This window comes from Eurypyga helias, unplaced genomic scaffold (genome assembly GCF_000690775.1).
Source record: "Eurypyga helias isolate BGI_N326 unplaced genomic scaffold, ASM69077v1 scaffold11234, whole genome shotgun sequence".
NCBI classification, from domain to species: Eukaryota; Metazoa; Chordata; class Aves; order Eurypygiformes; family Eurypygidae; genus Eurypyga; species Eurypyga helias.
In genome coordinates this window covers 103,855-125,807 of record NW_010244406.1, presented here as the reverse complement: position 1 = coordinate 125,807, position 21,953 = coordinate 103,855, and the positions used below count along the sequence as shown (strand labels likewise).

Here is a 21,953-nt window from a genome sequence, read left to right as displayed (position 1 = left end):
GAAGGGGGCCTACAAGGAAGCAGGGAGTGGGACTTGTTACAGGGGCCTGTAGTGACAGGACAAGGGGTAACAGCTTTAAATTGAAAGTGAGGAGGTTTAGATCAGGTATCAGGAAGAAGTTCTTCCTGGAGAGGGTGGTGAAACACTGGAACAGGTTGCCCAGAGAAGCTGTGGATGCCCCATCCCTGGATGTCTTCAAGGCCAGGCTGGATGAGGCTTTGAGCAACCTGGTCTAGTGGAAGGTGTCCCTGCCCATGGCAGGGGGGGTGGAACTAGATGATCTTTAAGGTCCCTTCCAACCCAAACCGTTCTGTGATTCTATGTTTCTATATGTCAGTTTGTCCTTAGTACTGAAGGGAGGCAAGAATTATTTAGTCTCTCGTTTCTTTTTTTTTTTTTTTTTTAATGAAGAAAATAGAATACTGCCTTTTAGTAAGGCTTGGAAGAGCTGCTTACCTCACACAGAGCCTACGCCTGAACTGCAGAACTGCAGCCTATTTTACCCAGGCCAGTCTGTTTATCTGCATGATGAACTTTTGCTTCTTTTGACACTTGCCTGTCTGCTCCAGCTGCCATTGGCTGTACCTTTGTTTTCCAAGAGCTGCGGCAGCCCTGACTCTGCTCCATCTCTGGCCTCCCCAGGTGGAAGTCCTTGCCTGAGCATCTCTGGGCAAGTACCATGAGGTGTAGGATGTAACTGCAGGTGTGTTGCGCATCGTGGCGTTAGGGTGATCTCTCTGGTTTTAGTGTGCATTTAGTTCATTTTAACTGAACGCCTGAGAAGTTTATTTTTGTGTATTTAGGGTTGTTTTGATCATTGTTCTACACTGGAATTGGCTTCTTTTTTCAAGAATGTTGTCATCTTCTAGTACTGTTGAATGCAAAGACGGAGCATGTGGCTGCTGTTCCCACTGAGTATATCCAGTCTTACGGAGCAACTGGTTGTCACAAGACAGCTCCGTAAGACAACCAGTCTGATGAGGCTGAACTTGCACATGTGGTTCTTCCCTTTGAAGTCTGTGATCAAGAGCTTGTGTGCACCAGACAGCTTTCTTAAACCAAAGAGCCAACTGCTTGACAATAGGAGCCAGACCTTTTAGAGCAAAGGGGTTTTACAAAACAATCTTCTGACACCAGTGTGTTTAATGTGTGGTCTGCAGCCCCTTGGGGAGTCGGAAGCCTATTCCTCAGGGTTATGAAAGGCAACTAAGAAAAAGAAACCTATTGTCAGGAGGCTGTAATCCGTTGCCCTTTTCGGGTCTGTAAATTGAGAAAGGTTGAAAACTACAACTCTGTACATGTTAAACTTACCTGAGGTCAGAGCAGCCCGTGCTGGACTCTGTTACTCGTTGTTTCTTCTCCAAACACCTTTGGAAGATGCTGCTTTTCAGTCTGAGATCTCTAAGCAGCCCTGCTGCCCTCCTCTTTTGAGAAGAGAGCTTTCTTTTTCAATTGGTCCGGTCCATTTGATTTTCTGCTTCAGAAATCATCTTGGCTGTGCTCATCAAAAGCCCCACTGCTGTTAAGTGTCAGCTGCTAGGAAATAAACCCCTCGGTTAGGAATCTGGGTATTTCTTCTGACAAGTCGTACCTGATTCCTGATGGGTGATTTATGTTGAGCCATTCTTCTCCCTCCTGCTTGGTTTTACTTGCTGTACCTTTCGTATTCTCTTAGAAATTAATACTCTTAGAAATAAATATGGCATTAATAGAGTAATATAGGTCAGCCACTTCTGCCATACACCTCCATGCTATTTTTACATTTTTTCACTTCTTTTTACTTTAAGTTGTTCTTAAATTTCAAAGAATATGTGATATTTTTGACTACTGCCTTTTACTGATATTCAGGATGTTAGAATAGATTTGGAATAAAAATAGAACATCCTGTATCTAAATTATGATATCCTATAGTTTTTCTAATGCATTATTGGTATAAAGCACGTGGAAAATATTTTCTTTTGCAAGGGTAACAAATTAACCTATTCATGTTTGGGTTTTTTTTTTACCAGTGGTTGTGCTTGTGTAACCAAGATACACTAAGGTTTTATGTGATCTGCCAAGAGAAATCGGGAGCTACAGTTTTGGGAAACTGTTATAACTTTTTGGAATGAACTTATGGGATTTTAACACATAACGTTATCAACTGAGAGTAACAGTTTTTCAGACTCAGTGTTTGGAATAGAATTGTATTTTCTGTAAAAATCTATAGGGCCTGTTTATGGGACCACAGTTATTCTTTATTCACAACATTTAAAAGAAATAAAATCCTCTTTCAAAAGAACACTGTTTGAAACTTCTAGCATTCATTTTATGGTAGGGCATAACATTATATGTTAAGTTAATAGTTTTCCAAATGATACCCGGGTTTAGTCCATCCATATAATGCTGTGCTGTATTTTAAGTGTCTCAGCTGTCAAAGCGCACACGTAACAAAAATCGTGGGTTTTTTTCTTACTCAAGCAGACATTTTGTTTCCTCTTTGTCCTTGCTCATGTAATTATGTTCTCTGGAAGGAGTATCTTGTCATGCAAAGACACGAAAAAAGCCATCTCCTAATTACCACACATAAACTATTAATTGCTTCATTTAAATATGTGGCTTACAATTATGGTAACTAAATCCCACACAGTTTATTAAGTTGAAGTCTGTTGTAAACAATGAGTGAAATTTAATTGCGGTCTCAGAGTACTGCAATAGATTTCCCTTTGCCATGATTGAAATTGTGTGCTCAGTAGACTGGTTAAAGCCAACAAACAGATAATCATATCTAGTTTGTGCTCTTTCTGAGACTGAAAAAGTAAAATATATGCAAATGTACTTCATTGTTTTTAAACTCTTATTGGTCTGGGTTTTGGGGGTAGGTAAGCCACATGTACTTCAGGAGGTTTGGAGGAAGAGTTCTCCCCTGGCAATAAAGGGAAGCAGTATCGGGACTGTGGGTTCCTCCCAAAGATGTATAGTCTGGTTTTGGCCTCTCAAGCATACGTGCAGCTGATGGAGAAAATGTTCTTCCTCATATCATATAAACACTTACTGTGCATATCTGGGAAAGGACATACCGTTCACTCGCTCTAGTACTGCCACTATAAATGTTAAATGTATCCAAAATATGTGTTTTGTATAACATAGTTTAAAATTATAAAATGCCATTTGCAAATGAGACACTAACAGTAGTGGGATTTGCTTCCCCGTAAAGATTGTGTCTGGTAAACTATGCAGAAATATTCAGGAAGAATACGCTTTGTGCATCCAAGTTCGAATTTATCATCAAACGGAGTGTTTGATTAAAGTTCTGCTTGGCAAAGTCTGACTCTCCTTTTTGTATATTCCTTCTGCTTATGGCAGCTATAGTGCTGTATCTCTGAAGTTTTCCTTCATCCCCAAGAAAGATAAACTTGGGCTTTTATGTGGTGTTTCACTGATTTGATTACTAGTAACGTAAAAAATGACTTACAAAATATGTGTGTAAAAAGCTTACCATAAACTAAGATACCATGACATCCTCCATACCATTGTTTTAAAAGTTTATTTTCCAAGTTCCATTGCGGATTATTAACAGACAGGGTCGTCACTGTATTTTCCCTTGCACGTATGTATCTGCGCATGAAGGAAATGTTTGCATTTCATAAAAGCAGCCTGAAGTGAGATCAAAATGGATGTCCAGTCACAGCATACACACAAGATTTTGTGTTTTAAAGACAAGATTATTATGTCTTGGAAATTAAAATAGTTACCTACATTCAACTGAATGATGAGATAAGGAAAGCCAGCAAATTATAATACTAGGCCTTTGTAGTTAAAAAATAAATAAAATCTTACACAAACCTGTTAGCTTCTTAGAAAGCCTAACTGTCGGTTTCCCCCCCAAATTTATAACAGAAAACTTTTTCAAAGAAGTACTGTGAAACCATGAAGAGGTCCAATCCCGATTTACTTTTCACTCATGGTGTGCAATGAAAATGGGCCATGGTAAACATTTCTATAGTCATTCTTTGAAGACTGGATCCAACTCAGCCTATTTGAGGTTTTGATTCTGGCTGGTAACTTTCAGGCACAGATTCAGCTGCTGGCCTTTTTTTTTTTTTCCCCCCCCTTCTTCCTCGCTGTGATTACTCATGTGCAGAATGTTGAATATTATGTAGAGATTCTGGCAATTTCCCTAACTATGGTGTAAATGTTCCTGTTTCTCTCTATACCAAAGACTGCCAAGAACAGGGTATTTTGGCTTCTGTAGCACCAAAATGAACATCTTCTGATGCCAACCTACTAACTTAGAATAAACCTAACTTTCTTACTCTAGACAGCGCTGTAGAGCAAGCACACTAAAACAGTTCTAGTCACTTGAAATTTTCATGTGAAGCTAAGATGGCTTTAACAATTGAGTGTGTTGAGTATTTTCCGACCTCTGTACTTGTGCATCTGCACTCTGGTGTTGTCAGAGTTAAAAGGTCAGTACCTTGCAAGCTAGTGCAATGCGATAAGACATAGCGGGAATTAGGTGAGATTGTTTGAATCCGACATACGTTAACTCAGATTCTGCTTTCAACCAGGCAAAACTCAATGGTTCTGGTGTATTTCAGAGTGTGCAAAGTAAAAGGGCAGCATGTGAAATTCCCACCACCTCTAGAATAAAAAGTTCATCGTTACAAGCCTGAACAGATGAGATTTGCCTAGTTCCCTACATGTATGGCTGCGGTCCAAGATTTTTTCTGAGGCCATTCCAGCTGCCATTTTTAGGAAACCTTTTGGTATAGGATGGCTTTAGTAAAATCAGCAATACCTCAGGGCCCAAATACATGCTTGAATTTTCAGACTGTGTGCTTACAGTGGGACTAAGACATACTTTTATCAGAATTAGCTTTTTACAGTGTAAAGGGTATCCAAACTTACTAAATTACAAAATGGTTTATTTCTTATTTTTTTTTTTTATATAAAAAGTCATTATGTCAGAAATATGTGACTGTTAAACAGTGTGTTTGTGAGTATATCATTTTTACTGGACACATACCTTACTCACACATTTCCTTTCTGGCTCCTAAAGCCCAAGACTTAATCCAGGAGCAAGTTCAGTGGGTTTTTCCCCAAATGAGGGTGAACGCATCAATCTCCTGGTTTTTATACCATAATAGCAAACCAGTTATAGTTGCCTGTTCACAGAGGTGAGGTGAAGAGCCCGAGTGGACTTTCTCTTTGGCTGTTGTAAAGGTAAACACCATCTTGTAAAAATCAAGGCAGTAAAAACACATCCTGCAATAGCTGTGCAGGGCCCTAAAATGTCTAAGTAGGCCCATTACAACTTCCAGTTCAGTGCAGTAGGCAAACTTGTTTTATGTTTTTTAAAATATGTTAATCTTCATTTTAGTCCTACATTACAGACTACGGACAAAATGATGCAAAGCCATTTAATGAAATGTCATATGCTCAGCATGTCTAGTATTCGATTTACAGCATAAGTCTGTAGAAGCTCTAATGATTTAGATTTCTTGATAATCAAAGACTTTTATCTGATTGAAAATGTATGGCTGTGCAAGCATTTGTCAAGCTATAAATATTAAAAAACTTATGTCTGTGCTCTCCAGGTGATTTGTAGTAATTTTATACCAACCACCTCTCGTTTATGGGTTTTTTTTAGGGTGTGGTTTTAATCTGATAATTTCTTTTCCCAAAAGCAGGAACAAGAGACAAGCTATACTATTCTGAGAGCCAAAGGCACCAATGTTACCATCAGTGGCCTCAAACCTGATACCACCTATGTCTTCCAAATTCGAGCCCGAACTGCAGCTGGATATGGGACAAACAGCCGCAAGTTTGAATTTGAAACCAGTCCAGATTGTATGTACTTGTTCAAATGGCTTATACTAACATCTTGCCCAGTTTCTGACTGATTTGAATGCATGCTTTTGCTCATTTTCTGGTTTAGTAAATGTGAATCAGCTATTTATGATGGTTTTTTTCTGGGTAGAGTTACTATATAACTTTTATAATTTATTTTTATACTTGAAACATGCTATAAAGGGTATACCAGAACTATCACAGGTGGTATTTTCTTCCATTCCCTACTCGACCTCTGCCTCATGCCAGAATCGATACCTTGTTAGACCACAGCTCCTGCCAACGGAGGAAGTTTGATAGAGAAACAGATTCACAGCCTCGTGGTGTTCCAAGTTTGTGACCTGAACCCTATGGTCTATAAACCCCTGCTCCTAGAGAATTAATACTATATTGGTCCATTACTCCTGTGGGTCAGTGTGTTAATTCTCCACACTACTGCGTAACATTGCTGATGTCTCCTGCATAGCCTTGAGATTAAACTAATATGCCTAGGCTGGGAAGGATGGGCATTCGGTTGAGTAGCTGGTCAGGGAGTTGCGCTGTCTAGGTCCCTTCTCCTCTCTGTCACTACATTTCTGAGTGGCCTTGGGGAAGTTATTTACTGGTCTGGCACTCCTTTTTCTTTTCGCTAATGCCTCGGTAATAACGTTATGTAACTGATGACCTTATAAGTTTTCTGTACAAGTTCTGTTATTATATCAAAAAGACTCAATAGAGCTCATAGTCTTAAATGTTACTTTCTCATCACTTGGTACGATACAGTAAATCAGACCTTCTCTTTGCTAGAAGCTGAAAGTGGCTTAATGCATTGAAAAGTCAGCCTTTGCTTAGTTACCCAGTTACCGATGATGTGTAACCAAAGACTGATTTTTGGAAGGTCAGGCTTTCACAGAAGCCTCGTATCTGCTGTTGGTTAGAACACAACTAAGGACTGTAATTCCAATACACTCTCATACGGATTATTCATGTACTCATCATAAGGCTTGAGAACCCATGGTGTCAGAAGCGCTCTGCTAAAAGCAACAAATTTTTAATCAAGAAGAATAGTATCAAGGCAAATAGTCTTTCACTTGGCTTCCATGTATTTTTGAGATATGTTATGTATTTCATCCCCACTTCTTCCTCTCCCACCTCAGCTCTTATTCTGAAAGGCAAACAGGCTTCTTGTCTAAGAACAGTTACAAGTCGCTGTTACGGTGACATGCAGCTTTTGCATACTGGATGAAACTGGAACTTGCGACAGGACAAACAACTACAGCAAGGAGAAAAAAAAATCAGTTGCAGTGATAATGAATTTCATAATCTAGAGGTTAATGAGTTTTCTCTGCAAAGTTACATTAAAAAAAAAGGAAAAAAGTAGCTGTCTGAAAATGTGGAAGGAGACGGGCGATAGTGGTTCACACCTCAGCAATGAGTGTACAAGTTACACAGAGGGACAGCAAATCGCATAACTTTGTTCTATTGCCAAGTCATCATAACCACGCGAGTGCAGCTGTAGGTCTGTAATGGGCAGAGGCTTCTTCCCAGGGGAGGGATGGTGTGACTCCAAGCAGCCATGGGCACAAACTGTCTAATTTGTGGGGACCGGGAGTGCTAGCTTTCAGCTGGCTTTGGGCAGCTCACTTGAAGCATAGTGCTGAGGAGCCTAATTCTGCTCTTCTCAGTGAAATTCGATAGGTGTCTGCTGAAGATTGTCCTTAACACCTAAGATCTAAAGGTGCCCTGTCATTGTGTAGCAGTCAGCGCACCGGAGCTTGGGGAGCATCCAACATAAGGCAAGGAAACAGCCCTTCTTTCTCCTCTAGTCATTGATTAACCATGGATAGTCCTATCTGCTTCTGTGTGCCCTGGCTTTTCACAACCTTCACGGGGATACTGTCAAGCTTGACTGGGAAGCTTAATTCATTAAAGGACGTTCATCATACGGAAGTGAGAGTAAGGGTGATAATTATTGACTGGTTGGGATTTCTTGCCAAGGAAAAATTCCTTACTGACCATAAAAAAATGTATGTATGTTATGGTATGTATGTTTGTATTTCCATATGTATTTATATATAAAGTATCACTTTAACAGCAGTCATTGTGATCAGCAAAAGTAAAAATCAGCAGCAGCAGAAACAACTTCGGTAAATTGTCGAAGATGGCCAGAGTCTTTTGTTTTCTTTCCTTCCATTTATTTGTTTGATGAAAAATTACTTAGTAGATGAAGTATTTGGCAGGAGACCAAATGCTATATAGTGATGACTTAATCTGTCTGTTCCCCTATATGAGTGTCAGTTGTGATGTAATCATTATGTGTGTGGGGGGGTTATTTATATATTTTTGTGTTAACTTTCCAGCATTCTCCATTTCCAGTGAGAATAGCCAGGTCGTAATGATTGCCATTTCAGCGGCAGTGGCCATTATTCTCCTCACAGTTGTGGTGTACGTCTTGATTGGGAGGTTAGTTTGTCGTCTGGTTTGCACATTTACTCCTGCTTCCGTTTCCCCGAGGGGCCTTGATGAGTATGGCAAATTGGGTGGCGTCAGGCAGTAGCATGGCTGGTTTGCGCCTTCTCCTTTGTCTGCTGCCCAGGAGCTCCCAATACTGCTTCGTGCTCGGTAATGAGCCCGTGAACGTTAGCAGCCCAAATCATGCAGCAGTTGTTAAAAAATGCTATAAACACATTCTTAGGCAACTGTAAAATTAAACTGTAGGGGTCAAAAATCAACAAATCCTCTCATTAGCCAATTTCCTCAAATTCCCTGAGAACATAACATGCCTCTATAGGGCACAGAGAATGTAAATATCATTAAACTTTCAAACAGGCATTTAATTGTGGAGGGAAAACATTTTATTCTGTTTCCACCTGCAGTTAACATATAAAATTCTCTGTATTAATTTTTTTTTTTCTCTGTTCCTTGTAGATTCTGTGGATACAAGAAGTCTAAACACGGCACTGATGAAAAAAGACTGCATTTTGGGAATGGCCATTGTAAGTTACTGAAGCCTTTTAATGCTTCCAGATCTGTTGAATTCATCCCCTAGATAACTGGTATTTTTCAAATTAAAAAAAAAAAGTCATACCTCACTTAAATCAAGGTGAAATTGGGAAGAGAATTATCTCTTCTCTTGTGGGTAAGGAGATTTTCCCCAAACAATTATTCTTTGTTTCAAATTCTTTCATCTGTGTCCAGGTTAGTAATGAGCAAAACATCTCTGTCTGTGTTCAAACAATGCATGTGGTTAGCAATATGAAATTGATTCTGCTGTGTATTACTGAAATGCAGAGTGTAACTTCTACTTCCTCATTATCAGCTGTATGAAGTTAAAGAAATGACAGGGTTTTTTCTCAAAGCAAAATATAAAATCAATGAAACCTGTCTTGAGGACTGCTGAAGTGACTGTGAAAACTGCGTCCTTGACAAAGTTGACCTACTGATAATTTATTTAGGAATTATTCTGAGTGATTTGGAGTAGTTTCTTGAATTAGGAATAACTACTAAACAAGTATCTCACTAATTAATACTTTTTTTTTTTAAAATCCAGCTCTGTTTACAAACATGTTTTGTTCGGGTCCTGATTACCCATTTTCAAGAATGAATATGTCTATGCTTTCTTTGGGTCACATGCAGGAGTAAGAAGAGAACTTCTCTATTGACTTAAGTTGTCTTTGTATCACAAAAATTGTATATAGGACGTGAGATGTTAAGGATGTGAGGTGTTGCTCATCCCGGGGAATCTGAGCTACTTTTGAAACATGTTCAAAGGCCCAACCCAAAACCTATCTACTCCCAATGTCTGCATACCTATTTTTAATAAGACTAAATGGGACTTTATTCATGGCTACTCTGGGTCATTTGGCTGTGCCCTGTGAAAGGAGCAATGTGGAGCAAGATCCCATCTAGATGATCAGGGGAAGAAGTGTTGATTTGCTGATCCCAGGCCTATGTCCTGGCTACCAGGAAGAAGTAGCCGGCTATGGCCTGTGTCTGGAGGAGAATGTTGTCCTGCAGTATTTCAGCTCTTCTCTCATCCTGGATCGTCTCTGCAGTGTGCTTAACCCTGCAGCACTTTTCTGCATCAGAGGAGCTGTGGGTCGTGAAGACTAGATCACAGTCAAGGCTCCATTCTATTTAAAATAGAAATAAATTAGTTTAGGAGCAGGAGAAGCTGAGGGGAGAGGAAGGTGATAGTTTAATATTCCTCATCAGGAGTAGGGAGGGGATTCTTGGGGGTTTTTATCACTGCATTTTGGATATTTATTCATCCTTACAGGGCAAAGAAAAACACATAAACAGCCCTTCATAAATATCCAGACTGGAAATTCTTTTTTTCAGTCACAGAATTCCTGGTGTCTAATGAGCATCTTTTTAATAAGAATCTGTATTTTATCTTTTAAACCATTTCAGCTCCAGATAAATATCCTTCTACACCGTGTAAACCGTGTTGAACCATATATTTCTATTGCTTTGCATGCTGTAAGGTTAATCTACGCGTGTTTTTTGCACACAGCAGTGGTGGTGTACCATCTGCAAGGAAAGAGCTGTTGGTACCATAATCAGATGCCTCCCCACCAAATATAATCAAATTAACATTTTAATGAGGGATTTACCTGCAGTAGTTGGAAATTAGAACTGCTTCCTAATCCCCATGACAATGGAGTAACTGTTCTCTGACTGTTCATATTATTATTATTATAAGTTTGAGCCCTTCCTTATCTCCAGAGAGCCGCGAGCCTGGATATCCACAACACGTGTGCTGCTTCCCTTGCACTGTCAGGGGATACACAGGCTGTGTACCAGCGGGTTTGCTTCGTGCAGCCCAACAACCGCTAACCAACCAGTCTCAAAAAAAATCTACGGTTACATGTGGCCCATAGAATTAATGCTTCATCATCCAAATTTAATGAGGTTATAAAATAAAAGCAGCCAGTAAAAAAGGTGTCGCAGACAAATAACAGGTCGGAATTTGCTCTCCGTACTCCCACACAATGGAAAGTTGCAATCGCTATTCTTAAGTATGTCAGTGCTGTTAAATTCCTGTGGATTAAATTGCTTTTAATTTGGCTTTAGATATTTATGTACTGTTTTCTGAGCAGTGCCATGCTGATTCACTGTGTAGTACGGACAGAGCCAATGCTGGACGTGGTATTTCTCTTAGAAATTCTTAAATTGATTTATTGATTTTGCAGTTATTTATCTTTTAGGATTTGTGTGTATGTACGTGTGTGGCTGTTGAAACTTTATTCAGCTAAATTACAGTCTTTCTCAAAGAATAAGGAAATTGCTCCTGTGAACTAAAAAAAGGATAAAGTAACTTCCGTGGCTGTCGTAAACTCTCAGCATCTTAAATACAGCAGCTGGTTTATTTCAGTCAGTTTATTCTGAATTACTTTAAAAAAGGCTCCAGCCATGAACTATTCCCTGCAGCCTTATTACAAATCCTATAATGGTACTTCAAAGGAGCAAAAATGTTTCACCTCCTCAGATCCTCTCCCTTTGCCTCCTTTGGCTAGGCCCTTTTTATTTTTTTGCTACCTTTAGGGCAATTCATGCTGTTAAAATGAAAATGTAAATTATTATGTTTGCACAGAACGAGCTGTAAAGTAGTACAGCTTAACACATGTGCATGTGTTTATTATCTGTTTTTCATGACAGAACCCAGTTACTATACAGGCTGCCCTTAATTATTGGCGTGAAGGGATTATTCTCCTTGCAGCCACCATCACCTGATCTTGGGAACCTCTGGGGTCAGTGTTAAAAATCTGCAGCCAAAAACCCCACAGTGCAGAGGCTTTTAATTGTTGTTATTTTTACTGGGGGTATGAGGGAGCCGGCAATGTACATTCAAAATGGACGGAAAGGAGCATTTACAAGATTTTTAACCAACAGCAATATACAGCCAATTACTTTCTGTTTTACTTGCAAGTAATTCTGTAATCATAAGGCTCTTGAAGGAAACACAGTTGGCATTTAATGCTGCGAACACGCAGCCCTTGTGTTAAGAACACGGCTCTTAGTTTGCATTGTTTTCGGGGCAATTAGCTTGGGAACTCAGTTTTATCATTTCTTTGTCAATTCTGAGGGCAGTAAATTGCCGTAAAATTGATTTTTTTTTTCCTTTTTTTACATACACTGGGGATTGTTTGACAAAACAATGGTGTGCTCTAACTAATGATCCAAAGGTATTTCTTTCCCATCTGTGTAACCCCAACAAAAAAGGTTTAACTATTGTAGCAGTCAAAAAATTGGTGCATTGTAATAATGCCACGCTGGAAAGGATATTCCTGAGTGGGTTATGGCAGTGTTTGTAGGAGGAGTTAATGTCTTTTATGAGACCAACTGGTACAGTTAGGAAAAGCTAGAATACATGTCCAGGAATGCAGGTTTTTTGTGCGAAGCAGAAAACTTCAAGCTGGATCTAGCAGTTATTTCACTTTTTGTTAACATGTCTGTGTTCTGAAATGGACACAGAGGCGGGCACGCACAGTGCTGGGTACAAGCACAGGCAGGGCCTTGAGCTAGGGAGGGGGAATGAGGCTACACTTTGCCTTCAGCTTCTTTGCTGGAGAGAAAAGTTGGGAATGATAATATACTCCTCCCTCTCCATGTCCTGCTGGAGGAAGAGATGTGGAGAGTTGGAAACTGGCCTTAAAACCATTCAGTCATTTGAACTAGCACTTGCCCTGGGCAAACAGAACAGTCCTTGGGCAGGTAACTGTAGAGGGGAACAAAACATGGATGTTAAGGTAACTTAGAACCAGACTTTAGTGATAAGAGCTGCCATCCTTGTGTGTGTACTGGCAGAGGGGCATTAGTTCATGTATAATCCTCTTTTCTTATGCATCCTGTTGGAGGACTCAGAAAGAAAAAGTTTGAGTTAATGTGCTCTCCTTAATATATTCCTAAGAATGTTTCAGTTTGACTGTAGCATCACACATTTTGTTCCTTGCCTCTTTGTTGTCACCTTAAAAGGGATAATATAAGGCAGCACCCAAACTCAGCCAGCTGGGAGGGTTTACTGTTTTAATATTTGAAAAGCAGCTTAATATGGCAAGTGTAGACATATTTAAAATAAATTTTCAGACTTCTGTGCAATAAGTACGTTAGTGTCTCTGGTTTTACTCTATATTAAGATTCCTGAAGACCTATCAAAAGCAATTTTATGTGAAGAAGCAGTATACCTTCTATTGATTTGATTTCTATTGTCTCATGAGCTTTCTTTAGAAGGATTAATGAAGTCTGTCTAACATTATTTTCTCTCTGAATTTTTTTTTACACAGTAAAACTCCCAGGCCTGAGAACTTACGTAGATCCGCATACATATGAGGATCCCAATCAAGCTGTGCATGAATTTGCCAAGGAACTAGATGCTTCCAATATATCCATTGATAAAGTAGTTGGAGCAGGTAATGACCATCAGATATATTGAACTGTAGATAACTTTTTGCTCTATATACTGTTTTACATCTTTGAGATTTTTACTTTTGACTGGAAAGAAAAGTTCTGAAGTCTTCAAATTAGTGGGTCATATTTACAGATGACTCCAGTGCCTATGAAAAGTTAAGGGCACACAGTTCTATTTGCTTTCCTCAAAGAAAGCAGATAGCGGGACACTTTTTCAAAGGACACCCGTCAGCCCACACTTGGATGCAGCATTGTTGGGAGTGAAAAGTGTTTGTCTTTAAATTCTGTCAGCAGAGAAAAATGGTATCAACTGTGAAGATGTTTTCTTTTTTTCCCCTTAAAAGGACTGTTGACTATTATTCCTTGAGCGAAAGCACAAACTCATTTCATACTAGTCACCATGCATCCATCAGACTGTAATGACCTTTGGTCATTGGATTGATTTTGGTCACTGCTTTGGATTTGAATTATCGATTCATGAGGAGAGGGTTGTCTGTCTGATAACTAATTGTCTGAGCCATGCAGACTCCATAGGTGGTTGGGTTTAGGGAAAACAAACCGTTGAAATGAGTAGATTTTGTAGCAGAGGAGCCAGATTGCAGAGTCTCATCACACTGACTTGTCCGTGCTGCAGTGCAGCATGTAGTTCCGGACAGGATGTGTGCTTGCTCCTTGAAGTGGCAGATTGTCTCATCAAGTCAGAAGATCATGAAGTGTTAGTTTTCCTGCTAAATTAAAGCACTTCTGAGAAGTACTATTGATTTTTAATCCATTGAAAATTGCTCGTTCTTTTATTATAGATTTTTTTGCTTCTCTTTATATTTAACTATTTGAATTAAAATCATGAGATGTGAGAGAGACAAACTCCTAGTGTACAGCAAAATATTTTCATTTGGAAAAAAATTTAGAGCCAAGGTACTGTACCCAGTGCATCTCCTGAATCGCCCAGTAAAAAGAAACAGTATTCATCCTCTCTTACTGCAGCTGCTCAGCTGCTTGTATGAAGTTAGGTTATTTTCTGCAAAGGTAGAATTTTTGTTCCTTGCTGGTTTAAATTTTGCCCCACAAGAGTGCACTGTTCTCCACCATCTTCAGTCAAGGCAGCAAAGCTCTGCTTGCTGCACATAATAGAGAATTAATATGGGGATAGAGAAGGGGGTTATTGAAAAGCTAAATCCAAGAGCAGTGTGGTTACTTAATAAGACTTTCAGGAGCCCTGTATGCAGGATATGAATCTAGAAAACAAGTTCATATCAGTGCTATATTTTCTAGCTTGTTGTTCTGACCTATTTTTAATCAGAATGCACATGAGAATGAGAAGTAAACCAAACTTTGCCAAATATGGCTTCTGAAAATGGAAGAAGAGTTTTCTGAGATGCTTCAAAAAGGGGCTGTGTCCTAAAGGAGTCAGGTGGTTTACAAGTAAGTCACTTCGCTCCACTCCAGTGAAAGTGACAGTAGGATCCTGTAGGTCATCTCCATTGAAGCTTGGACTCAGAATAAAGCCACTTGTGGGAGACCATGTCTCAGACTCACGTAGCCTAAATTACATACATTACAGTTAGTATTTCCTATTAGCAGTTGCCAGAGATGCCAACAGGAAGAGCCAAGCAGGGAAGAACAGATGAACATTAGGCTATAGGATGCTGGGATCTTCCAGAATGTGTTCACAGCATCACTTTACATTGCCGTCATATTCAGCACTTGGTAGCTTTTCCATTTAGAATGAGTGCCTCCAAAGGCATTTCCTGTCTCTTACTTGAGTCAATGACTTATTTGAGTGAATGACCTGGTCTATTTCTGCCCTTCTCCTTTACAAAAGCAAGTGTGAATGAAATTGTAAAAAGACAATGATTTGAGAAGAAGGGATTCATTTAACTGCATTGAAGTATGACGTAAGTAATGAGACCTTCAAGTCAGGCAAGTAATCTTGATATTCTGAGGTAATACTTCAAGTAGTTTTTCAATGCTTTAGCCAGAAGTCTCTGAGAATAGAGGGCAGCTTACATAGCTTTGAAAACATACCCAAATGCAACAAGGAAATACTCTTGTCCAAAAGAACCTCAAGAAAAACACAAGGGATTTTACTGGGAGGCTAAGCATAAGAAAATTGAGGTCAGGAGCCACTTTTTCCGATCTTTCTTTACAGTAATTCTTTCTTTTAAAACAACTCATTTGTTTTTATGGATCCAGTTCAGCAAACCACTTAAGAAGTTTAAATCCAATTGGATAGCGAGGGAATACTAGAGAAAGTACTTCCTTGATTTGGGATAGATTTAACTATATGCTTTGCTGAACATGAAAGCCATCATTCGCTTGTCTTTCAAAGTTTAAACATATTTGTAGCACAACATCTTGTTGATTAAAATATTTCTAAAATTTAAGGGCCACCTGTCCATGAACTTACTGTGAAAGTTTGCATTGTCTCAGTGAGGGCTGGTAGAATGTTGCTGAGGTTCATGGGGTTTATGAAACATTCAGATTAGGTGCCTCTCCAACTCTGAGGGAGTTCTGTACACAGCGGTGCCATCGTGATCTAAAACACAGCAAAGCGAAGGGAGTAGCTAATTTCAGAGTCATCTTTTATTTATCCCCTGGGTCTAAATGCACAGCAAATGCCATTCACTGATTCACTAAGTAGCCTAATTAAAAAGAAATTAAGATCTCCTGAAGAGAGATTTTTATATCGTGAACAGCCCTCCTAATAATATCTATTTTCTAAATAGAACTTCTAAATTGTGCAGCCATGGTTAAATAGCACTGTGTTGACGGACATTAACCATAACCCTTTCCTTCCCAAAAGTCAAACAAGTCTCAGATATATGATTCCGGTCGGAAATGAAGGATTGATTGCTGGACTGCTTGCTGAAATCATAGCTATAGTCTCCATTGACAGTAACAGAACAATAGAGTTAAGAGGTTAGCTTGTTATAGCTTTTTGAACCAATAAAACATAAAGAAAAGTGAATATGAAGCTGGACATCACAAGATTTATTTCAAGTACTTTTTTTCTTTCCTTCTGTTTTCAAGATGTGCTTTGGTCTTCCTCTTTCTGGTGCTCTGACAGTTTTGAGCTGGGCTTAGTATTTGAACTGAGGCAGTGTTTGCTCTTGGTAAAATATACCAGTCATTTTGCCTTGTAGAGGTTGTATATTTTAAATTAAGTCTGAACAGAACTCAACACCCATTAGTTACTAGTAATAGATTTTCCAATTTATTTTCTGAGCTGCTGCCTGTCTTGGCAGCCTGAAATACAAATAATGTTAGAAAAAAAGGATTTAAGGTACACGCTGTTTTAGTAGTTTGTAGGTATATGAAGATACACCCCGGGTTTTACTTTTTGTTTATTACTTTAATAGCACAGTACAATGCCTAGAGGATGAAGCAGCTCAGCAGCTGGTGATAAGATGTGCTGACATTCTCTTCTGTGTTGTTGAGTCAAATCTAGCCTGGGTTAGCAACAGAGAAAGGTCATTGCCTTATGACACGTGGGTGGTGTTTTTTATTTTGGTTTGGTTTTTTTAATTGGCTGTCTAACAGAAACCTTAGCAAATAAAGCTGAAAAGTTACCTCAAGAGGTCATTAAGTCCACACCCTTGCCCAAACCAGAATGCATTAGGTACCATTCTTGACAGATGCTTATTACTTACAATCTCCAAAATGATCTCTTTTATTGGGCTAAAGGCTGCAAGAATTGGGCTAAGGCTGCAAGAATTGGGCTAAAGGCTGCAAGAATTAGGTTAAGGCTGCAAGAATTGGGCTTGTTCAGCCTGGAGAAGAGGAGGCTCCGAGGAGACCTCATTGCAGCTTTCCAGTATCTGAAGGGGGCCTACAAGGGTACTGGGAGAGGACTTTTACAAGAGCCTGTAGTGATAGGACAAGGGGTAACGGGTACAAATTGAAATCAGGGAGGTTTAGATTAGATATCAGGAAGAAGTTCTTCATGGAGAGGGTGGTGAGGCACTGGAACACGTTGCCCAGAGAAGCTGTGGGTGCCCCATCCCTGGAAGTGTTCAAGGCCAGGCTGGATGAGGCTTCGAGCAACCTGGTCTAGTGGAAGGTGTCCCTGCCCATGGCAGGGGGGGTGGAACTGGATGAGCTTTTAGGTCCCTTCCAACCCCAACCATTCTATGATTCTGTGATTTTGACAAAAGAACCTAAATATGCACGTATTGTTGGAAAATGAGTGTTAAAGCTCTCCATCAACACCCTTGAGTTTCCTGAAAGGAAAAAAACACCAAAAAAACCCCAACACAAAACAAAATCAACTTTCTTCTCTGTTCTGTAAAGTGTTTTCCTTGTCTTTAAATCTAAACTATTATGCAGGGAAACTATTGCCATCATTTTTCATCTGTATTTTGTTCATTCTCTGTTTTTATTGTAGTTTTTCATTATTTCAATTATTTTGTCATTAAAACAAGGAGACAAAAAGATGCTTCTGTAATTTTAACTGGGTTGTTTTATGTGCAGTTTATTGTATCATATGAAATCTAAGATGGGGGGTTGGATAACTGGGAATCAAAAATCAATTGCTGCTCAAAGGTTTTTTAAGATACTAAAATTTCATTATATGCTTTATGTAATCATTAGTTAAATATAGAAATTGTTAAGTGAGATATTTTCTTCCAGCAATTTGTCAGCATGTTTAATACTTTCTCAATTGAATGCTAAGATAATTTTCCCTGTGCACTCTTCTTGTATGCTACATAGCAAAAGATAAACCACGCTGTATAAAAATAAACTTGCGATTATATCTGCCGGTTTTCTATTTAGGGATCTCACACAATATAGCGTGGGCACAATATTCATGGTGAACTATCGGCTCCCACAGTCCTGTAGTGACATTATATATTTGCATTATTAGATGCATCTGAATAATGATGGAGCAAAAATAATCTGTATGGATTTATTTTTTTCTCTGCAGCTGTGTAAATAAATTCTTTTGTTATTAATTATCCTGCTACTTTAATTGAAATATGTAAATGATTGGGAACTGTCCTGTCTCCGGTAGAAGTGAAGAGTATAATGTTCACGAGGCTGCATGGCTTTTCTGATACTTCTGCATCAATCAGTTAGCCCTCCTACTGTTGTCTCAAATTACATCAACTGAAACAAAACAAGGAATTATATGGTGACATTTATGCATTCCTCTGCTCTGCAGTCATCTGGATATGCAGTGTCAGTAAGTGACCTTGTCCAGTTTGACAGCTGGAGAACCCGAGCACGGAAATGTTAAGTAGTTGTCTGAGGACCTCCTTTGGACCTCTGGTCTGAGGCCCACCAGTAAACATCACACTTCAGGGAGTTTTGCTGAACACTGAGTTTTATATCTTGAATCCTTGTGAAATAACTACATTCTACCTTTTGTTACTTTTTCACTTTTTTAGGGGAATTTGGAGAAGTGTGCAGTGGGCGCCTGAAGTTGCCTTCTAAAAAGGAAATTTCAGTGGCTATCAAAACCCTGAAAGTTGGCTACACAGAAAAACAGAGAAGGGACTTCCTGGGAGAAGCAAGCATCATGGGACAGTTTGACCACCCTAATATCATTCGATTAGAAGGAGTCGTCACTAAAAGTAAGATATGACAGGGGCATCTGTTTTGCATGGGAATTGTCACTGAAGGTCCCTTTACCCTAAATTGTTCTGTGATTCTCTGATCCTGGAGGACTTTGCTGGCAAAGCCGCTCCTTGCCATTTCAGTGAACTGCTTGAAACGTGCTGAGGACATGGACAGTTGAACTAGGTAGAAGTATACCAAATACTTTGTTGTTAAGTAGATGGTTTTATTGGTTTTAAGGAATCTTGTTTTTCAAATTGCGTGATTCAAGGTTTTGCAAACATAGACAGGGGTGAAAGAATTTCATAGCTTACTGCAATAAATTATATGAAATGAAAGCCCCACAAGAATGTGTCTAAAAATAACTAGTGAAAGGTAGGTAAAACCCTGTATGTTATGAAGAGACATAATTTCAATAATAATGCTTTCTTTAGGTGTGATTCATGAAAGTCTGTTTTGCTGATTTAAATAACAAAGAAGTTATTCTTCAGCTTAGGTCTCACGGTCCCCTTAGGAACGGACTGCCAGATCTGCCTGTGTAAATCCAAGTTATCTCCTGCTTTTTAATGACACACACTTTGTACAGTCAGAATAACATTTGCAGTCCCAAAAATTGCTTGAAGCGCCAGCATCAGTCTGTACACAGCTGAGCTAAAATCCATTTTATTACATTTTGTATTTCTGGAGCACTTGAGAAAATAATTTAATTGCTGTGCATGCAGGAATTTGTGCACTGCTTTTGAATGTGCATTACTAATTCTGTCTGTATTCTGTATAAGTGACTATTAGTGAGTTTGCTACTCAGCTGTATTCACAGTAGGCTGTTGTCTGTGTTGGGGGGGAGGGGGGAAGTGGAGGGTGTTGGGAGTGCCAGCTGCCTATCACATTTAGGTATGAGAGAGCAAGCTCTGAATATTCCCAGATGAGGTCAATAAAACCCTCAGAGATGCAACACCCTCTCCAGATCACTTGAGTACAGGAGTTGAGAAAACAGGTCTGAAAGTATTTGTATCCACTTTACTGAGTAAAATTACATGGCATAAATGCAAGTAAAGATGATAATTTGTTTTCTTTAACGTTCTGTAGGGTGATAGAAGGACAAGACAGTTGTACGGTTTGGGTTTTTTTTTTTTAAACAATCATATATACTGTACTAACAACTTAGCCAAGTGTTCATATTTTTTAATGATGGCTATTGAATCACACTCAAAGCTGTCAGTTTATGTACAGTCAGTAGAGATCCTGTGGAGTATTTGCTGGATCTCTCTTAGTACAGGTAGTGCATGATAAACTGGTGATATGACCTTTTCTTCATTAACCAAATTCGTTTTGACAGGTGGCCCTTAGCAATGATCTAGCTTTTCACACTAAGCAGATCTCAGAAGCAGCTCCTAGTAACTGCAGTTGTTTCAGTCCCTGTGACAGGGCTGTTTGGTATGAGAATCATAGAACCTTTTGGGTTGGAAAAGACCATTAAGATCATCAAGTCCAACCATTAACCTGGCACTGCCAAGTCCACCACTAAACCATGTCCTTAGCACCTCATCCACGTCTATGAAATTCTTCCAGGGAAGGGGACTCCACCACTTCCCTGGGCAGCCTGAGCCAGTGCCTGACAACCCTTTCAGGGAAGAAATTGTTCCTCACATCCAACCTAAACATCCCCTGGTGCAACCTGAGACCGTTTCCTCTCATCCTGTCACCAGTTACTTGTCAGAAGAGTGCGACACCCACCTGGCCACAACCTCCTTTCCGGTAGCTGTAGGGAGCAATGAGGCCCCCCCTGAGCCTTCTCCAGGCTCAGCAACCCCAGTTCCCTCAGCCCCTCCTCATCAGACCTGTGCTCTCGGCCCTCTGCCAGCTCCGTTGTCCTTCTCTGGGCACGCTCCAGCACCTCAGTGTCTTTCTCCTAGTGAGGGGCCCAAAATCTGAACACCCTGTTCACGGTGCGACCTCACCGGTGCTGAGCCCAGGGGGGCAATTGTTTCCTGAGTCTTGCTGGCTTGCTGACACAGGCCAGGATGCCGCTGGCCTTCCTGGCCACCTGGGCACACTGCTAGCTCACGTTCAGCCAGCTGTCGACCAACGCAAAGAAGTTCTCAAGCTGGGGTGGCTGTGGTGTGCCAGTCGCACACCCCACCGTCGGTAGGAAAGAGGTGCGTCCACCAGATAAGACTTCAGTCCTTTGCTTCAACGCAGAGTTGTTCCCCTGCCTCGCATTGATTTCTGTTTTGCATTTGCCTGCCACACCAGTCTCCTGGGCGCGCTGTAGGCAGTGGTCTTAATAGGCAGCACGCATGTTCTGCTTAGTTTACTAATAGTTTACAGCAATTTGTAGCCTGTTAGTATAATAAATTTCGGCAACACTGTTGACACAAGTTGTTATCATGTATAAACGGCTGTGCTTTGATAAATGAATGCAGAATGTTCTTTTAAAAGTGCACCATGTTGCTTCAGAGCATATGCTTCTGATTATGGGCACGTTTCCAACTGAACAAGAGTGAAACCCTGCACTTGGGGCTTTTTGAGTATGGGTGAGCAAGGCAGGAAGGTGCTCTCTTAATCGTTGGAAAGACATAGCTTCTTACTCTACTTTCTGTCTTCTGTTGTGTTGTAAAATTAACTGAGTTTATACAGAAACCAGGAAACTGTCTCCTGATTTCAAAGCATGTGGACTTACAGAAAATTCTGGGTAGCCCCATCAGTGTGCTGCCCTTTACTTGGAAGGTCCAGCAGCATTTTCTTTGCATTACCAGAAGTGCCTTTGAGTTAATGTTGCACAAACAGTACAAGTTAGGTACTGTTCCTTGCACTGCGTATTTCTTGCTAGAAAGAGTAAACAAGCAACATGTATTTATTTATTTTATTTAGAGTTTATATTTTTAGGTCTTTTATCTGTACCATACCCTATATAGTTCAAGATTAATGTTTTGGATACAGAGTTTGTTCCTACCAGGTAATACATGACAGAGTCCATTGCCCATTAGTGTGACTCCCACTATATAACACATCATTTGTACTGCAGAAATAAGATATTTTAACCCATTAATCCACTCAAAGAGAACAAAGGATTTTCTTCTCATTGTATTAAACACTTTCTTTGAGATTAATATATCTTCTAAAAATTTGTTTGGTAGAAATTGTATTTTCTGGGGGGAAAAAAAAGCCTAGAATTT

The 21,953-nt window shown here is 39.7% G+C and overlaps 1 protein-coding gene across 1 annotated transcript in view; it reads left to right on the top strand.

Annotated features, from left to right (window-relative positions):
- Positions 1–4,868: 4,868 nt before the first annotated feature.
- Positions 4,869–21,953, top strand: part of LOC104508201 (ephrin type-A receptor 3) — a gene marked incomplete at its 5' end in the record, with an annotated part of 48,238 nt that continues 31,153 nt past the window's right edge. The window contains 6 exons of the mRNA XM_010149742.1: positions 4,869–4,912; positions 5,663–5,832; positions 8,172–8,274; positions 8,740–8,807; positions 13,098–13,223; positions 18,609–18,794. Of these exons, the coding sequence (XP_010148044.1) occupies positions 4,869–4,912; positions 5,663–5,832; positions 8,172–8,274; positions 8,740–8,807; positions 13,098–13,223; positions 18,609–18,794 (697 nt within the window). The remainder of the gene's footprint in view (positions 4,913–5,662; positions 5,833–8,171; positions 8,275–8,739; positions 8,808–13,097; positions 13,224–18,608; positions 18,795–21,953) is intronic.